Source organism: Bubalus bubalis, chromosome 15 (genome assembly GCF_019923935.1).
Source record: "Bubalus bubalis isolate 160015118507 breed Murrah chromosome 15, NDDB_SH_1, whole genome shotgun sequence".
In the NCBI taxonomy this organism is placed as follows: Eukaryota; Metazoa; Chordata; class Mammalia; order Artiodactyla; family Bovidae; genus Bubalus; species Bubalus bubalis.
In genome coordinates, this window is record NC_059171.1 from 29,894,339 (window position 1) to 29,911,098 (window position 16,760).

General features: G+C 36.1%; 1 protein-coding gene across 2 annotated transcripts in view; it reads right to left on the reverse strand.

Annotated features, from left to right (window-relative positions):
- Positions 1-16,760, reverse strand: part of CSMD3 (CUB and Sushi multiple domains 3) — a 1,458,322-nt gene that overhangs the window by 59,129 nt on the left and 1,382,433 nt on the right. For both annotated transcript variants that reach the window (XM_044928635.1, XM_025265188.2), the window contains 3 exons: positions 15,675-15,848; positions 12,416-12,598; positions 8,755-8,931 (listed from right to left, as the gene is read on the reverse strand). In XM_044928635.1, coding sequence (XP_044784570.1) covers positions 8,755-8,931; positions 12,416-12,598; positions 15,675-15,848 — 534 coding nt within the window. The remainder of the gene's footprint in view (positions 1-8,754; positions 8,932-12,415; positions 12,599-15,674; positions 15,849-16,760) is intronic.

Here is a 16,760-nt window from a genome sequence, read left to right on the forward strand (position 1 = left end):
TTGCAGCTGAAGATGGAGAAGCTCTATACGGTCAGCGAAAACAAGGCTGGGAGCTGACTATGGCTCAGAACATGAACTCCTTATTGCAAAATTCAGACTTAAAGAAAGTAGGGAAAACCACTAGACCATTCAGGTAAAAAGTCCTAAGAGCCAAGGCATGCTGGCATAAGTCTTTTTGAAGGATGTTGCCATTATAGCCATTATCCCTACCATAGTTTGGCCTCAGGACAAAATACAGGGAGGAAACAGAGCCCCACCCATCAACAGAAAACTGGATTAAAGATTTACTAAGCATGATGCTCTTGAGAAGACTCTTGAGAGTCCCTTGGACTGCAAGGAGATCCAACCAGTCCATTCTGAAGGAGATCAGCCCTAGGATTTCTTTGGAAGGAATGATGCTAAAGCTGAAACTCCAGTACTTTGGCCACCTTATGCGAAGAGTTGACTCATTGGAAAAGACTCTGATGCTGGGAGAGATTGGGGGCAGGAGGAGAAGGGGACGCTAGAGGATGAGATGGCTGGATGGCATCATGGACTCGATGGACGTGAGTCTGAGTGAACTCCGGGAGTTGGTGATGTACAGGGAGGCCTGGCGTGCTGCGATTCATGGGATCGCAAAGAGTCGAACAGGACTGAGCGGCTGAACTAAACTGAACTGAAGCATGTTGCCAGCACAGCCAGCCCCTCCCAGCAGGAAGTATCCACAAGCCTCTTACCCATCAGAGGACAGATAGAATGAAATCACAATCACAGAAAACTAACCAAACTGATCACAAATCATAGCCTTGTCTAACTCAATGAAACTATGAGCCAGGCTGTGTAGGGCCATCCAAGATGGACGGGCCATGGGTTGGTAAAGGCCAAGTATGCTCCTGGAAAAGAGTGGAGAAATAACTCCAGAATGAATGAAGACATGGAGCCAAAGTGAAAACAATGCCCAGTTGTAGATGTGACTTGTAATGGAATTACAGTTCAAAACTGTAAAGAACAATATTGCATAGGAACCTGAAATGTTAGGTCCATGAATCAAAGTAAATTGGAAGTGGTCAAACGGGAGATGACAAGAGTGAACAATGACATTTTAGGATTCAGTGAACTAAAATGGACCAGAATGTTGAATTTAATTCAGATGAGTATTAAATCTACTATAATGGCAAGAATCCCTTAGAAGAAATGAAGTAGCCCTCCTAGTCAATAAAAGAGTCTGAAATGCAGTACTTGTGTGCCATCTCAAAAATGACAGAATGATCTCTGTTCGTTTGCAAGGCAAACCATTCAATATCACAGTAATCCAAGTCTATGCTCCAACCACTAATGCCAAAGAAGCTGAAGTTGAACAGTTCTATGAAGACCAACAAGACCTTATAGAATGAACATCAACAAAAGATGTCCTTTTCATCATAGGGGACTGGAATGTAAAGTTCAGTTCAGTTCAGTAGCTCAGTCATGTCTGGCTCTTTGTGAACCCCATGGACTACAGCATGCCAGGCCTCCCTGTCCCATCACCAACTCCTGGAGTTTACTAAAATTATGTCCATTGAATCGGTTATGCCATCCAACCATCTCATCCTCAGTCATTTCCTTCTCCTCCTGCCTTTAATCTTTCCCAGCATCAGGGTCTTTTCAAATGAGTCAATTCTTCGTATCAGGTGGCCAAAGTATTGGAGTTTCAGCTTCAATATAAGTCATTCCAATGAATACTCAGGACTGATTTCCTTTAGGATGGACTGGTTGGACCTCCTTGCAGCCCAAGGGACTCTCAAGAGTACTCCAACAACACAGTTCAAAAGCATCAGTTCTTCTGTCCTGAACTTTCTTTATAGTCCAACTCTCATATCCATACATGACTACTGGAAAAACCATAGCCTTGACTAGATGGATCTTTGTTGGCAAAGAAATGTCTCTGCTTTTTAATATGCTGTCTAGGTTGGTCATAACTTTCCTTCCAAGGAGTAAGCATCTTTTAATTTCATGGCTGCAGTCAATATCTGCAGTGATTTTGGAACCCCCCAAAATAAAATCTGCCACTGTTTCCACTGTTTCTCCATCTATTTGCCATGAAGTGATGGGACCAGATGCCATGATCTTAGTTTTCTCAATGTTGAGCTTTAAGCCAACTTTTTCATTCTCCTCTTGCACTTTCATCAAGAGGCTCTTTAGTTCTTCCCTTTCTGCCTTAAGGGTGGTGTCATCTGCATATCTGAGGTTATTGATATTTCTCCCTGCAATCTTGATTCCAGCTTGTGCTTCTTCCAGCCCAGCGTTTCTCATGATGTACTCTGCATATAGGTTAAATAAGCAGGGTGACAATATACAGCCTTGACATACTCATTTTCCTATTTGGAACCAGTCTGTTGTTCCATGTCCAGTTCTAACTGTTGCTTCCTGACCTGCATACAGATTTCTCAAGAGGCAGGTCAGGTGGTCTGGTATTCCCATCTCTTTCAGAATTTTCTAGTTTATTGTGATTCACACAAAGGCTTTGGCATAGTTAACAAAGCAAAAATAGATATTTTTCTGGAACTCTCTTGCTTTTTCAATGATTCAGTGGATGTTGGCAATTTGATCTCTGGTTCCGCTGCCTTTTCTAAAACCAGCTTGAACATCTGGAAGTTCACAGTTCACGTACTGTTGACCTAGCTTGGAGAAATTTGAGCATTACTTTGCTAGCATGTGAGATGAGTGTAATTGTGCGGTAATTTGAGCATTCTTTGGCATTGCCTTTTTGGAAAGAAAAGTGACTTTTACAGTCCTGTGGCCACTGGTGAGTTTTCCAAATTTGCTGGCATATTGACTGCAGCACTTTCACAGAATCATCTTTTAGGATTTGAAATAATTCAACTGGAATTCCATCACCTCCTCTAGCTTTGTTTGTAGTGATGTTTCCTAAGGTACACTTGACTTCACATTCCAGGATGTCTGGTTCTAGGTGAGTGATCACACCATCGTGATTATCTGGGTCATGAAGATCTTTTTTGTACAGTTTTTCTGTGTATTGTTGCCACCTCTTCTTAATATCTTCTGCTTCTTAGTTCCATACCATTTCTGTCATTTACCGAGTCCATCTTTGCATGAAATGTTCCCTTGGTATCTCTAATTTTCTGGAAGAGATCTCTAGTCTTTCCTATTCTATTTTTTTCCTGTATTTATTTGCACTGATCACTGAGGAAGGCTTTCTTATCTCTCCTTGCTATTCTTTGGAACTCTGCATTCAGATACTTATATCTTTCCTTTTGTCCTTTGCTTTTGGCTTCTCTTCTTTTCACAGCTATTTGTAAGGCCTCATCAGACAGCCATTTTGCTTTTATGCACAGTAGGAAAAGTAGGAAGTTAAGAGATACCTGGAGTAACAGGCAAGTTTGGATTTGGAGTACAAAATGAAGCAGGGCAAAGGCTAAGAGTTTTGCCAAGAGAATGCACTGGTCACAGCAAACACTCACTTCCAAAAACACAAATGCTAACAAATGGTAAACACTGAATGACATATTTTTATTTATGCATAAAAATAATAACAATTTGAATGAAAAGGATAAAAGGGAAGTTTTGTTTTGCTTAGGTGGGTTTTCCAAAAATTTGAATCAGGAATGTGGTTTAGAAATTTAGTCCAATACTTTAATTTTTTTTATACCTAGTTTAATTCAATTAATATATATATCCTTGTATATAGATACTATAAAAAATGCCCACAAAAGACAATTACATTAAATCAAAACTTATGAAAAATATTGTATTTGAACTTACAGTTTCCTTTATTTCTAAGAAATTTAAAAATTCATGCAATGGGAAATTTTCTCCATCTATGTGGTGAAAATGATTGCTCAGTGGTGAGCTCTGTCAGTAGTTGCTGTTTAGTCACTAATTCATGTTTGACTTTGTGACTCAGTGGAATGTAGCACGCCAGGATTTCCTGTCCTTCACTATCTCCCGGAGTTTGCTCACACTCATGGACACTAAGGTGCTGATGCCATCCAACCATCTCCTCTCTGTCCCCCTCTTTTCCTGCCCTCAGTCTTTCCAGCATCATGGTCTTTTCCACTGAGTCAGCTCTTTGCATCAGATGGCCAAGTACTGGAGCTTCAGTTTCAGCATCAGGCCTTACAGGGAATATTCAGATTGATTTCCTTTAGGATTGACTGGTATGATCTCCTTGCTGTCCAAGGGACTCTCAAGATTCTTCTGTAGCACCACAATTCAGATGCACCAATGCTTCGGCACTCAGCCATCTTTATGGTCCAACTCTCATATCTATACATGATTACTGTAAAACCAAAGCTTTGTCTAGATGGACCTTTGTTGGCAAAGTGATAGCCCAGGTTTTTTAATATGCTATCTATGTTTATCATAGGTTTTTCTCCAAGAAGGAAGCATCTTTTAATTTTGTGGCTGCAGCCAAAATCCACAGTGATTTTGTAGCCCAAGAATATAAGATCTGTTACCATTTCCACATTTTCCCCATCTATTTGCCATGAAGTATTGGGACTGGATGCCATGATTTTAGTTTATTGAATGTTGAGTTTTAAACCAGCTTTTTCATTCTCTTCTTTCACCCTCATCAAGAGGCTCTTTAGTTCCTCTTTGCTTTCTGCCATTAAAGTGGTATCATCTACATATCTGAGGTTGTTATTTCTCCCAGAATCTTGATTCCAGCATGTGAGTCATCCAGCCCAGCATTTTACATGATGTACTCAGCATATAATTTAAACAAGTTGGGTGACAATTTGCAGCCTTGATGTACTCCCTTCCCAATATGGAACCAGTCAGTTGTTCCATATCCAGTTCTAACTGTTGCTTCTTGACTTGCAACCAGGTTTCTCAGAAGACAGGTAAGGCGGTCTGATATTCCTATCTCTTTAAAAATTTTCCATAATTTGTTAAGATTCACACAGATAAAGTTAGTAGTTAGTATGTCAATTAAATGAATTGGTGCCTCAGTTTCCTGACCTGTGCATGAGAGTCTATGCCACGATCTCTTCCAGCTCTAAAGTTACACTATTCTATCAATCATTTGTTTAAATCAACTTCCATTGCAAATTAACAAGAAAGACTCTGAAACTCTGGTTCTAAGCAATGGATCACTGCATATTAATTTTTAGTATCTTAAATTCTTTAATTATAAAAGTTTAGTCTCTTTTAATTTCCAATGAAACCTCTCTGTGTTCTTTTTGGAAGGATAATTTTAGTTCTGCCTTTGGTTTGGGTTGCTTCTAGGTTTTAGCAGTTTTTTTGAAGAAGTAAATCAACAATTAAAATTCTCAGTTTTCAGTTTAACAGCAATATATCATTTAAAAGCTAATGTTTGAAATGCCTTACTGAACATAATGCTTCTCCTTAAGGGACTTACACAAAAAAAGAGTTTATTTTTTGATATGTTATTTCCTACCAGTGTCTTAATTGAGTGTTTTTAACTTGGTTAAAAATTTCCTAAGGAAAACAAAGACGATTCAGTAAAAAAATTAATGCAATATCAGTCTTAAGAATTAGGATGTGTTTATTTGTTTATCTTTACTAAAATTGGTAAACACTTCAGATAAACACTTAGGTATTTACCCATGAATAAGTGAAATTGTTACTCAACATGAAAAAATGTGCTACTCAGCAGATTTCCTTTACTCTGAATGTATTCATTATTTCATTCTTTTCCATAACTGTATATTGAACACTTTCCTGATGACTCAGCATGTGGGTAAAGAATTTGCCTTTAATGCAGGAGATACAGGAGACTCCGGTTCCATTTCTGGTTTGGGATGATCCCCTGGAGGAGACGTGGCAACCCACTGCAGTATTCTTGCTAGAGAATTCCTTGGACAGAGGAGCCTGGCAGGCTACAGTCCAAAGGGTCACAAAGAATCAGACACGACTGAGTGACTAACACTTGCGTATACCAGAATCATGTGTCACGTTATGTATAAAATTACAAGCCCTTTCTACAAGTATTTTTAAATGGAGTGGAATGGTAAGTAATATGTACTAATAGCTAAAAAAAAAAGCTCATATGAGATACATGAGTCAGTCAATAACTATTTACTAAATTTACATATCATGGGCTAGAGGGTCAATGAGATAAAACAGCCCTGATTCCTATTGCCCTTTGAGGTTTATAGTTTAGTGGTATAAGTAATTGCCATAGAAGAGTTAAACAGCATAGAGCGAGATCAGTTTTAGCCAAAGGGATATGAAGAAGAAGTGTCCTAGCAGGGTTTTTCCCAAATGTGCCATTTGAGCTAATATTTCAAGGGCACTGGGTAAGAGTTTTAAAGGCTCAGGTAGGGTGGTATAGAATGAAATAACAAAGCCTATTCGTCCAGGGGATCTTCCTGACCGAGGGATTGAACTTATGTCACGTGCATTGCAGGCAGATTCTTTACCATCTGAGACACCAGGGAAGCCCTATAGTATGAAAAGAGTAAAGCGTATTTGTTAATTGTTAAATTGTTCAGTTTTACAAAAATGACACGTTTTAAAAGAAAGTGGGAGACTTTCTTTCCTTCAAGACAGAAAAACAAGGAAGTTGTTTTAAAACAACTCCTCAACCCTCAAAAAAAAAAAAAAAAATACAGCTTTCATCAGGCAGCAAAGCACAGTAAACCTCGAGTGACAGGAAACGGATGAGATGAGTGCTATGACTGTCTCATCTTACTGCCCAAAGATATTTTTTCAGCGGGCACAGGAAGAAGGACCCTATGCAAAGCCAAGTGGATTCCCTGAGTTTTAAAGATGGATTGGACAGAAGAGGACAAAGTGGAACTTTATGAGATGGAGTACAAGAGAGGACACACATTCACAGAGATCTTTGGAGACCTAGGAGAAAACCTGATTAAGCCAAGACCAAACTGGCCAAAGGGAAATAAAGAACTTCTCCCAAAGAGGAGATATAACAGTATCTGGTACTGACACGAGGCCAGGAATATTACTTATTACTGACTCAAATCAATAACTGGAAATTATTCTGCTACTACAGATTTGGCTGATTGTTCTAATAGTGCTTATTTCAACGACCTTTGAGCCGTAGTTTGTCCTCAGCTTTCAAGAAACAAAATAATCACACAGTATTTCAACAGCCTTGCCATCACACACAGTTTTCAAGCAAGATATTAATTATTAATACAACCAACTTTCTCCAGAATCACAAATATGATATGGCATTACTTTGATGGAATCCTCCTATGAATAGATTGTTTTCAGTCATTTATTCAGAAAGTACAAATACTCACAAAGGAGCTAAAGAAAAAAAAGTGGCAGGTGATGGATCATTTACCCACATACAGTACAAGGTCTAGCTTATATATTTCTGGAAATTACTACATCAGCCAAGAGTGGATCCATTACTGACACCGTCAAGAACTATTGACCTCAGGACCAACGTCTTTTTGAATCCTGGAAGCAGTATGCTCCTCATTTACAAATTTTACTCATGCCCATTTATTTTGATATTCACAAACTATTTTTAATGAAGACCTCTATTTCAAAAGTATAATCTGTTCAAATTTTAATACACAAGAAACTCCATTAGTGTCCTGAGAGCCTACTTCATTCAAAGACTTTGGCAACTTCTCATAACTCCTTGAGTGAGTCTCTGAACAGACATAAAATAGCTCTTCTTTCAAAAATTTCATGATTTATATGATGCTGCTGCAGTTCCTCTTAATTAATATAAGCAGCCATGATTTTCCAGTGGATAAATTATTGTTTGTTAAGTAAATTCTATTTTTTTCCATAGGTAAGCATTAATTTATATATAGGAATTTTAAGTACATTTAAAAATCCATCAAGTGGGTAATTTCTTTATGATGCTGAATCACTAGAATGCCATAAGATTTTACATCTCAAGAGGGCAAATCTGCCACTAAGACTTCCCTAAACAGTGCTGCTGCTGCTGCTAAGTCGCTTCAGTCATGTCCGACTCTGTGCAACCCCATACACGGCAGCCCACCAGGCTCCCCTGTCCCTGGGATTCTCCAGGCAAGAACACTGGAGTGGGTTGCAATTTCCTTCTCCAATGCATGAAAGTGAAAAATGAAAGTGAAGTTGGTCAGTCGTGTCCAACTCTTAGTGACTCCATGGACTGTAGCCTACCAGGCTCCTCTGTCCATGGGATTTTCCAGGCAGGAGTACTGGAGTGGGGTGCCATTGCCTTCTCCCTAAACAGTGCAAGAACCCATAAATAATCAGTCCACTTTTTAAAAAACCAAGTTAACAATTAATATGTATGAGATTGGCAAAATAAAATTTCATTCTATTTTTAGTCTTGAATGTTATATATTTAGTCTTGATTATAGGGGATAATTCATCTCTATTTTTAATACACTGTAAAATTATATTTAATAACACTGATTTTCTGTGATCCCTCTTTTCTCTGCCTATATAATACCTTTGAAGCTGAATATTAAACTCACTAGTATACATGCGACCATAACACTACTATCATTTTTAGGGGAAAGTGAAAGAGCGGCTCAGTCATGTCTGACTCTTTGTGACCCTATGTAATGGAGCCCACTAGGCTCCTTTGTCCATGAAAATCTTCAGGCAAGAATACTGGAGTAGGTTGCCATTCCCTTCTCCTTAGGATCTTCCCAACCCAGGGATTGAACCCAGGTCTCCTGCATTTTAGGCAGATTCCTTATGGTCTGAACCACCTATAAATATTCAAACTCTTGCCTGGTTTGATTAATTATAATACAAAACACAGACATACATGTTTATACAACTACTTTTCATACATCTAGTGATATTTCAAAATATTGAAAAGAAACTTACTTGTACAGTTAGGCAAAGTTCCAGACCACGTTCCATTGGCTGTGCACTGCCTAACTGAAGGTCCAGAGAGAATATATCCCTCCACGCAGGAATAAATGACTGAACTAGAAAATGTTGTGCCATCAATCCGAAAGACTTTTCCATTGGCTGTTGTCCCAGGGTTACCACACTGTACAGCTATAAAACAAAATGGTCAAGAGTATATATAAAAATAGTGCATTCAAGAATCCTCTCACGAACAGTTAAGGAATAAATGATTGTTTCAAATTGTCCAAAGAAGCTATAAAAATCCTCTAAGCATTGAAGTCTGTTTTATGAGGAGTTAAAATTCAAGATGAATTTATATTGATTTTATTAGTTTACTTACTGGGATACAAATCATAGAATAGCTATTTTTTTATGATTTTTGTTAGTCACTTTGGTAAAAACTTTGCACATAATTACTTCAGTATTGCTTTTGGGTAATATAAAATCTTTCAAAGAAGGATTTTAAGAGTCTCTGCCTAAAAAACTACTCATGTAAAATTGGAAGATATGTAATGAGAAGCAACAAAGATTTACTACAATTATATTTGTTAGAAAACAAATATAAAATATACACTTAAATATTATAAGCATTGTGTTTGTTTTTATATAACTGGTTTGCATTAAAACTTTATAATCTCTATTTCTGGACCAAAGTCTACAAAAATAAACTGAATAAAACAAAGTAGGAATGACTTTCATTAAGTTTTCAATACATCCTAAATAGGAGTCACAAACATAAATGCCTTTTATGATTATATGATATTATGTTTAACTACTTGCCATCAATGGCATAAGTGAATTTTTTATATATTAAAAAAGAAGCCTATGTCAGTTGCAATATCTACTTTTGTTGCAGTATAAGAAAACTTCCTAAGACTTTACAAATTTTAAGGCTATTTGTATGAATATGAAGTATAATCATACATTTTAAGGGAAGTCACTCAGTCGTATCCGACTCTTTGCGACCCCATGGACTGTAGCCCACAAGGCTCCTCCTCCATCCATGGAATTTTCAAGGCAAGAGTACTGGAGTGGGTTGCCATTTCCTTCTCCAGGGGCTCTTCCCAACCCAGGGATCGGACCAGGGTCTCCTGCATTTTGGGCAGATGCTTTACCCGTCTGAGCCATCAGGGAATCCCTACATCTTAAATACTTAATTTTGTCTGTCATTTGTAGCGATGCTATAGGTTTGTGGGTAGACAGGAAACAAACAGTTTGCAAATAATAATTTGGGCATCTTTCATAAAGGTTAGTAATGGGATACTCTTCCATTCTGTGTGTATTCAGGATCTACTAACTAATGTCCTGCTGATAAACATGAAATTCAATTTAGTTTAATTTCTCTAACATTTTGGGTTATAATATACTCTAGCTTGTGTATACAACTATGTACATTGATCCTATTTTTAAGATAAATTTCTAAAAGTGGAATTTCTGGATAATTTTAAGTTTTGAAAAATATTTTGAGTATATACAGAGTTATCCAAATTATCAGAACACTATATAACAATACACATTTGTATCAATGGTGTGAAAGTTTGCTTATTTTCACACAACCCCTCCAATATCATGTCCCATCATTTTTAAAAACCTTGTCAGTTTGTCAAAGAATGTTACACTCTTTAAATCTGTAATTTTTTATTTAAGGTATTTTATCATATTAATTTGATATTTGAATATTTAATCTTTAATAGACATTTAATATTTAATAGATAGTTAATCTATTGTATTCTCAGAAAGGTTTTCCATTACTAAAGTAATACGGCACTACCAAACATTTGAAATAAAGAGAATAAAAATATTACAAATTTCACCTCTCTGTAATATTGTCATTTTTATTATATTGACTTCTATATTTTTCTCTCAAGTGACTATCATTTCCTATGATTTTAATAGAATGCATACTTTTGAGTCTTATTTTTCAACTAAGCTTTGTATGATACATTTTCTCATATTGCTTCATGGCTTATTCTAGTATTTTCTCTATCACATTATGTAAATATACAATTTCCTATGTGATATTTTTTCTAGTGTTGTCAGATTGGTTCCTGTTTTTGGTAGTTAGAGTGTTTGAAATAAAAATAATGCATCTTTATGATTGTGTGTTCTCTTTAATATTTTTATTTTCTTTAGGAACTAAATTCTCAAAAATGGAGTTAATAGGTCAAAGCTAACAATATATATGCATTTTATCAAATTAATCTAAAATGTAATAAAAAGGCTCCAGAAATGCTTTGAAGTTCTAGTTTTGCTGTACATGCACTACAATTTCATATTAAAACAAATTAAAAGTGATGCTTTGTTGTTTAACCATAATTTTCTGATTAGTACTTATGTAGAATTTCTTCTATAACTGCAATTTTTTTTTGCTCTTTTGTATTTTCTGTTTATTTGTTCTTTCTATTCATTTACTAGAATCTGTTTTACCAAGTGAATTGCATGAGCTCCATTTTATGAGAAAAGTATTAATTCTGTTATATTTGCTACAACTCCTACTTCTGTTTTATCTATAATGTATATATGAACAAAACAAGGTTAGCACTGGGTTGAGTTGCATTTCATCTAAAAATATTTTGCAGTACAGCTGAACAAAAGCTGACTTAGCTATCACCCACATAATGTGCAACGTCATTATAAAGACTTTGCCTTTGGTAACTAAGCTTGAGAAATGAAGTGAAGACAGCGTACTTAGCGTCTTTTGCTCAACGACTTTGTTCCCCAACCTATAACAGAAACAGATTTGTAATTCTCTCTTACCATTATTAAATTCAGTCCACTTAAAAAAGGATGAATGCCTTTCCTAAAATATAGATATAGTATTTAAACATAATAAAAAGTTTCTGAAATATAGTCAATTAAAAAACTGTTAAGAAGGTTCCACTGGGAATTGTTTTCTATTTATAAAACCAATACATTTGGTACAACATCAAGCAAGTTTCATAAATACTTTTGTAAGTTTAGCTTTTGCCCTAAAATAACCTCAAAAAAGAGCAATTTAAATTATAAGGATATTTTCCCTGCAACATTTTCTTTTTAGTGAATATTGTAAAGATTTGATCCTGTTAACTCTGAATCGATCAGAACAATTCTGTGCTGTGCTGTGCTTTGTCGCTCAATTGTGTCTGACTGACTCTTTGCGACCTCATGGACTGTAGCCAACCAGGTTCCTCTGTTCTGGTTATTAGCAATACCCATAAATGAAAAACATCATGTATACTTAGACATCTTTCTATATTTTACCATTTCTACAAACCTGAAAACTAAAACATATTGTGAGGAATGAGTTGATGTAAGAACAACCTAATTTTTTCCTAGTGCTGTCAACAATTCAGAGCACTGTGATGGGGGAAAAATATCTTTTTAGCTTTTCCAATCTTGATATCTGCTGTGATGTGAATAATGTTTGTATATAAATGACACTTGATACATACTTGAGACTAAATTAATAATTATTACCTGTCATATTTCTTTTATACTATAGTATTGGTAAAACTATTGGAATACTACTACTTTTATTCCATGGTTGAAGACAGAGAGTACTGGAAGGAGTAATTTCACTTAGCAGCACACAGTTGAATGTGATCCACATCAAATTCCAGCACTCTCAATGTTATTAGTTTCTACTTGACTTTACCTTTGCATTCGGGCTGCCTTCCAGTCCAACTGCCATTGGGTAAACATGTTCTTTCTTCTGAACCATGAAGGATATAACCAGTATCACAGGCAAAGCGTACAGAACTCTTGGTTCGGAAATCGCTTTCCTGTCTAGAACCGTGACCAGGAGTACCTGGATCCCCACATGTTCCAGTAGCATCACCTGCAATTCAGTACAGTCCAAGTTAATTTAATTCAATAAACATTTATTAAACTCATGATTTAGTTCATCAATCCTGTGGGCATTTTTTTTGTTGCTATTCATGTTGTGCTTTAATATGGTAAGTTGACTGGGTAAAATCATAATTCATACTTTCCATTTGACTCCAGTCACAATAAAAAGCCTAAAGGAAAAAGAAAATAGTTGTGGAGCATGGTGTTATTTTCCAGTGATATTTGGAAACGTCTCATAAGTTGAAGACATTTCATTAGTATTTCCTGAATCTAGTTCTTAACCAAGGTAATGGAAAATTCATAATTGACAATTCTTTGGGCTCAAATGACAATGGGTTCATACAGTTAAAATTTAGAACGTGGATTTGGCAATTTTCATCTTTTCTTCTCTGAATTAAAATCAGTTTCTGTTAAAACAGAACAGTGATGTGTTGGAAAATGTAAATATTAAAGTATAATATTTCTAGCCTAAACTTATACCATTTAATCTTCTCTATTAATGACCATTGACCAAAGATGAAAAAACTCCATACTTTTTATACATAAAAGTACAAAAATGAATTATAAACAAAGACTAGAAACTCTGACAAGTTGTTAAGAAGGATTTTGCTCATGACAGGGTGTTTCTCTTGACTATAGTGTGTAGGGTTTGCTCAGTCCCCTTCTCATTTCTTAAATATGTCTAATTAAAGTTGCCACAACTAGTATTCAGTAAGACAGATAGAGAAAAGACAGAGAGAGACAGAGAAACAGAGAGAAAGTTGAAGGTATAATCACTGAAAGTGCTTTCTGTCTACCTAGATGCCAATTTTGACATGCTCTGTGCATCTGGAATCTTTCCTAATACTTGCTTATCATCATATAAGCAATATTAATAACCACATAAAGATTTAATGACACTATTTTACTTTTAAATATATGTATACACACTTTATTCTACAACTAAGTAGTAGCTTTCTAATCCATTGTGTGTGACAGAGAAAATGCTTGTGGGTTTATGTGTATTATCAGTTATCTGAGTAAATAAATTAACTGATAGTTTCCATAATTTATAGATTAAATTTGAAGTCTCAGGCAGTGATCTCATAGGATTTAACCATAATTACATAATAATTAACATAACTGAAATTAATGAACTATTTCACACCTTTTACCTGTAAAAGAAGAATAATGTGAAACAACTCCTAATAAGTTGTCATATGATCTCCACAGAGATACAATAACACAAAAATAAATATGTAAATAAAAAGAATAGGCAGAAAAATAAGCATTAATATTGGCAGATAGGTAAAAATAGAATGAATAGTATCAAGTAAGGTAACCTCACAGCTCGAAAACTGAAATAACAATTATTGAAGAAAAATAGTAGCTTAAAGACCTTAGATAATATTTATCAAATGCTTACTTTGTGAAAAAAATTATTAAAAATAGATTTAATGTTTACATATTCTAAGAAAATGCTATTGGGATTATAGCGACACAGGAGTTTTCTGTTGCCTTAATAAATCAAATTATGATAGATAAACATCTCTCATAAAACTTGTTGGGTTAGTTTAATTTAAAACATTTAGGACTTTATTTTAAAATCATGCTATTAAATAATCAATTGCTTAAAAGTTCAGGTACAAAGAACTGAATTCTAACAGGAAATCATTGATATAATATTACCTCTGGAATCAAGATTGCCGGGAGAAATATCAATAACCTCTGATATGCAGATGACACCACACTTATGGCAGAAAGTGAAGAGGAACTAAAAAGCCTCTTGATGAAAGTGAAAGAGGAGAGTGAAAAAGTTGGCTTAAAGCTCAACATTCAGAAAACAAAGATCATGGCATCCGGTCCCATCACTTCATGGGAAATAGATGGGGAAACAGTGGAAACAGTGTCAGACTTTATTTTTTTGGGCTCCAAAATCACTGCAGATGGTGACTTGCAGCTATGAAATTAAAAGACGCTTACTCCTTGGAAGGAAAGTTATGACCAACCTAGATAGCATATTCAAAAGCAGAGACATTGCCAACAAAGGTCCGTCTAGTCAAGGCTATGGTTTTTCCTGTGGTCATGTATGGATGTGAGAGTTTGACTGAGAAGAAAGCTGAGTGCCAAAGAATTGATGCTTTTGAACTGTGGTGTTGGAGAAGACTCTTGAGAGTGCCTTGGACTGCAAGGAGATCCAACCAGTCCATTCTGAAGGAGATCAGCCCTGGGATTTCTTTGGAGGGAATGATACTAAAGCTGAAACTCCAGTACTTTGGCCACCTCATGCGAAGAGTTGACTCATTGGAAAAGACTCTGATGCTGGGAGGGATTGGGGGCAGGAGGAGTAGGGGACGAGAGAGGATGAGATGGCTGGATGGCATCACTGACTCGATAGACGTGAATCTGGGTGAACTCCGGGAGTTGGTGATGGACAGGGAGGCCTGGCATGCTGCGATTCATGGGTTAGCGAAGAGTCGGACATGACTGAGCGACTGATCTGATCTGATCTGAAAATGGAATTGCTAAAGCTTAAGTGATTTGCTATTCTAATGGATAAAAGCATTTCACAGAAAGTACCATTCTAAACCCATGTATGTTCAATACAACACAGTTCAGAACTTACACCTGTAATTTTTCATATATAAGATCAGTATTAATTTGCATTGTAAATTCTAAATTACCTTAAGAATTCTGATAAATGTAAAAATAATGTTATAGCTTCCCTCGTGATATTTTTAAAAGAGAAATGTATTATTGTGTCTCTTTACATTGCTTTGTGTTCAAGTTCAGTTGCTAAGTCCTGTCCAACTCTTTGAGACCTATGGACTGTAGCCCACCAGCCTCCACTGTCCATGAAATTCTCCAGGCAAGAATATTAAAATGGGTTGCCATTTCTTTCTCCAGGGAATCTTCCTGACCCAGGGATTGAACCCACATTACCTCCATCTCCTGCACTAGCATGTAGGTTCTTTACCACTGAGCACCCGGGAGGTCCTTATCATAATACTACTAATAAAATAGCCCCAGTCATAATACTCATAATGTAATTTCCAATAAACATCATCCAATTTTCCTAGTGGTACCTGAACAATGAGGTTGTGATCCACTCCAATGGCCGTTTAATTGGCAAGTCCTTGATGATTGGCCTAGAAGTGTACGCTTTCCTGTGCAGGAATAGTGAACAGTAGACCCAAAGGTATACTTCTCACCAGACAGGACTGCATTAGGAGGAACGCCAGGGTGTCCACAGTCAATCACTACAATACATAATTATTGAATATAAAATTTTTTTATATCTCCTATCGAACAACCTGTACCAACTTTTTTTGAAATATTAATGAATCAGAATTATCTGCTCCACTATATACATCCTCTGAAAATCAAACATTTATATGAAGTTGAAGTTACAGGAGTTTTTCTGTTAGCCCACTCACCCTGAGTATAACAGGAACACTGTAAGTAAGCTTAAATGACTGAGTCAATAAGCCTGTATGTATTGGGGTGGTGGGTGTTTGTTTATATACAAATGTACATGGATTGGAAGCATTCGTCTAGATAAGGATGTGAAAGATAGGGAGAGGAGTGGTATGGATTGGCTAAATAAGGTTATAGGATTCCATATAGAATTCAAAATGCCCTACAAAAATTAAAAGGGAAAAACTTTGAGGGTAAAGGAGAAGGATGGAAGATGGACCTGTGGCACACGATTCAGACTATGCATATATAGTCTAAATTCTACTCCTGACCATTAATAAATAAATCATCCTGTAAAATGAAAATACTCAGAGGCTTATCAACCAAAATACAGCTGAGCTGAGCTGAGCAGAATCAGATGTTAAAACACTGAGAATTCTCTATAAGCTAGAAGTAGCTTGGGGACTTACTATGTGTTCCCTTTTATGACTAGAGTATTACATATGATGAGTATTAAATAGCACACAGGAGATATAAACTTAATAAAACCCCTGAGTAAATAGCACATTACCAGGAAGTACAATAGAAAATAAGAAAAAGGTAAAAAGTATATGAGAGCTATGAAAATCTGAAGAAGTTCATGTTTACAGGTCCTACAAAAGATTTTTAACTTTCATGTTGTAGCCATACAAGGATAAGTGAACTACTTAAACCCTTAGACTAACTAGTCTACAAAGAGAAATCAAATACATTTT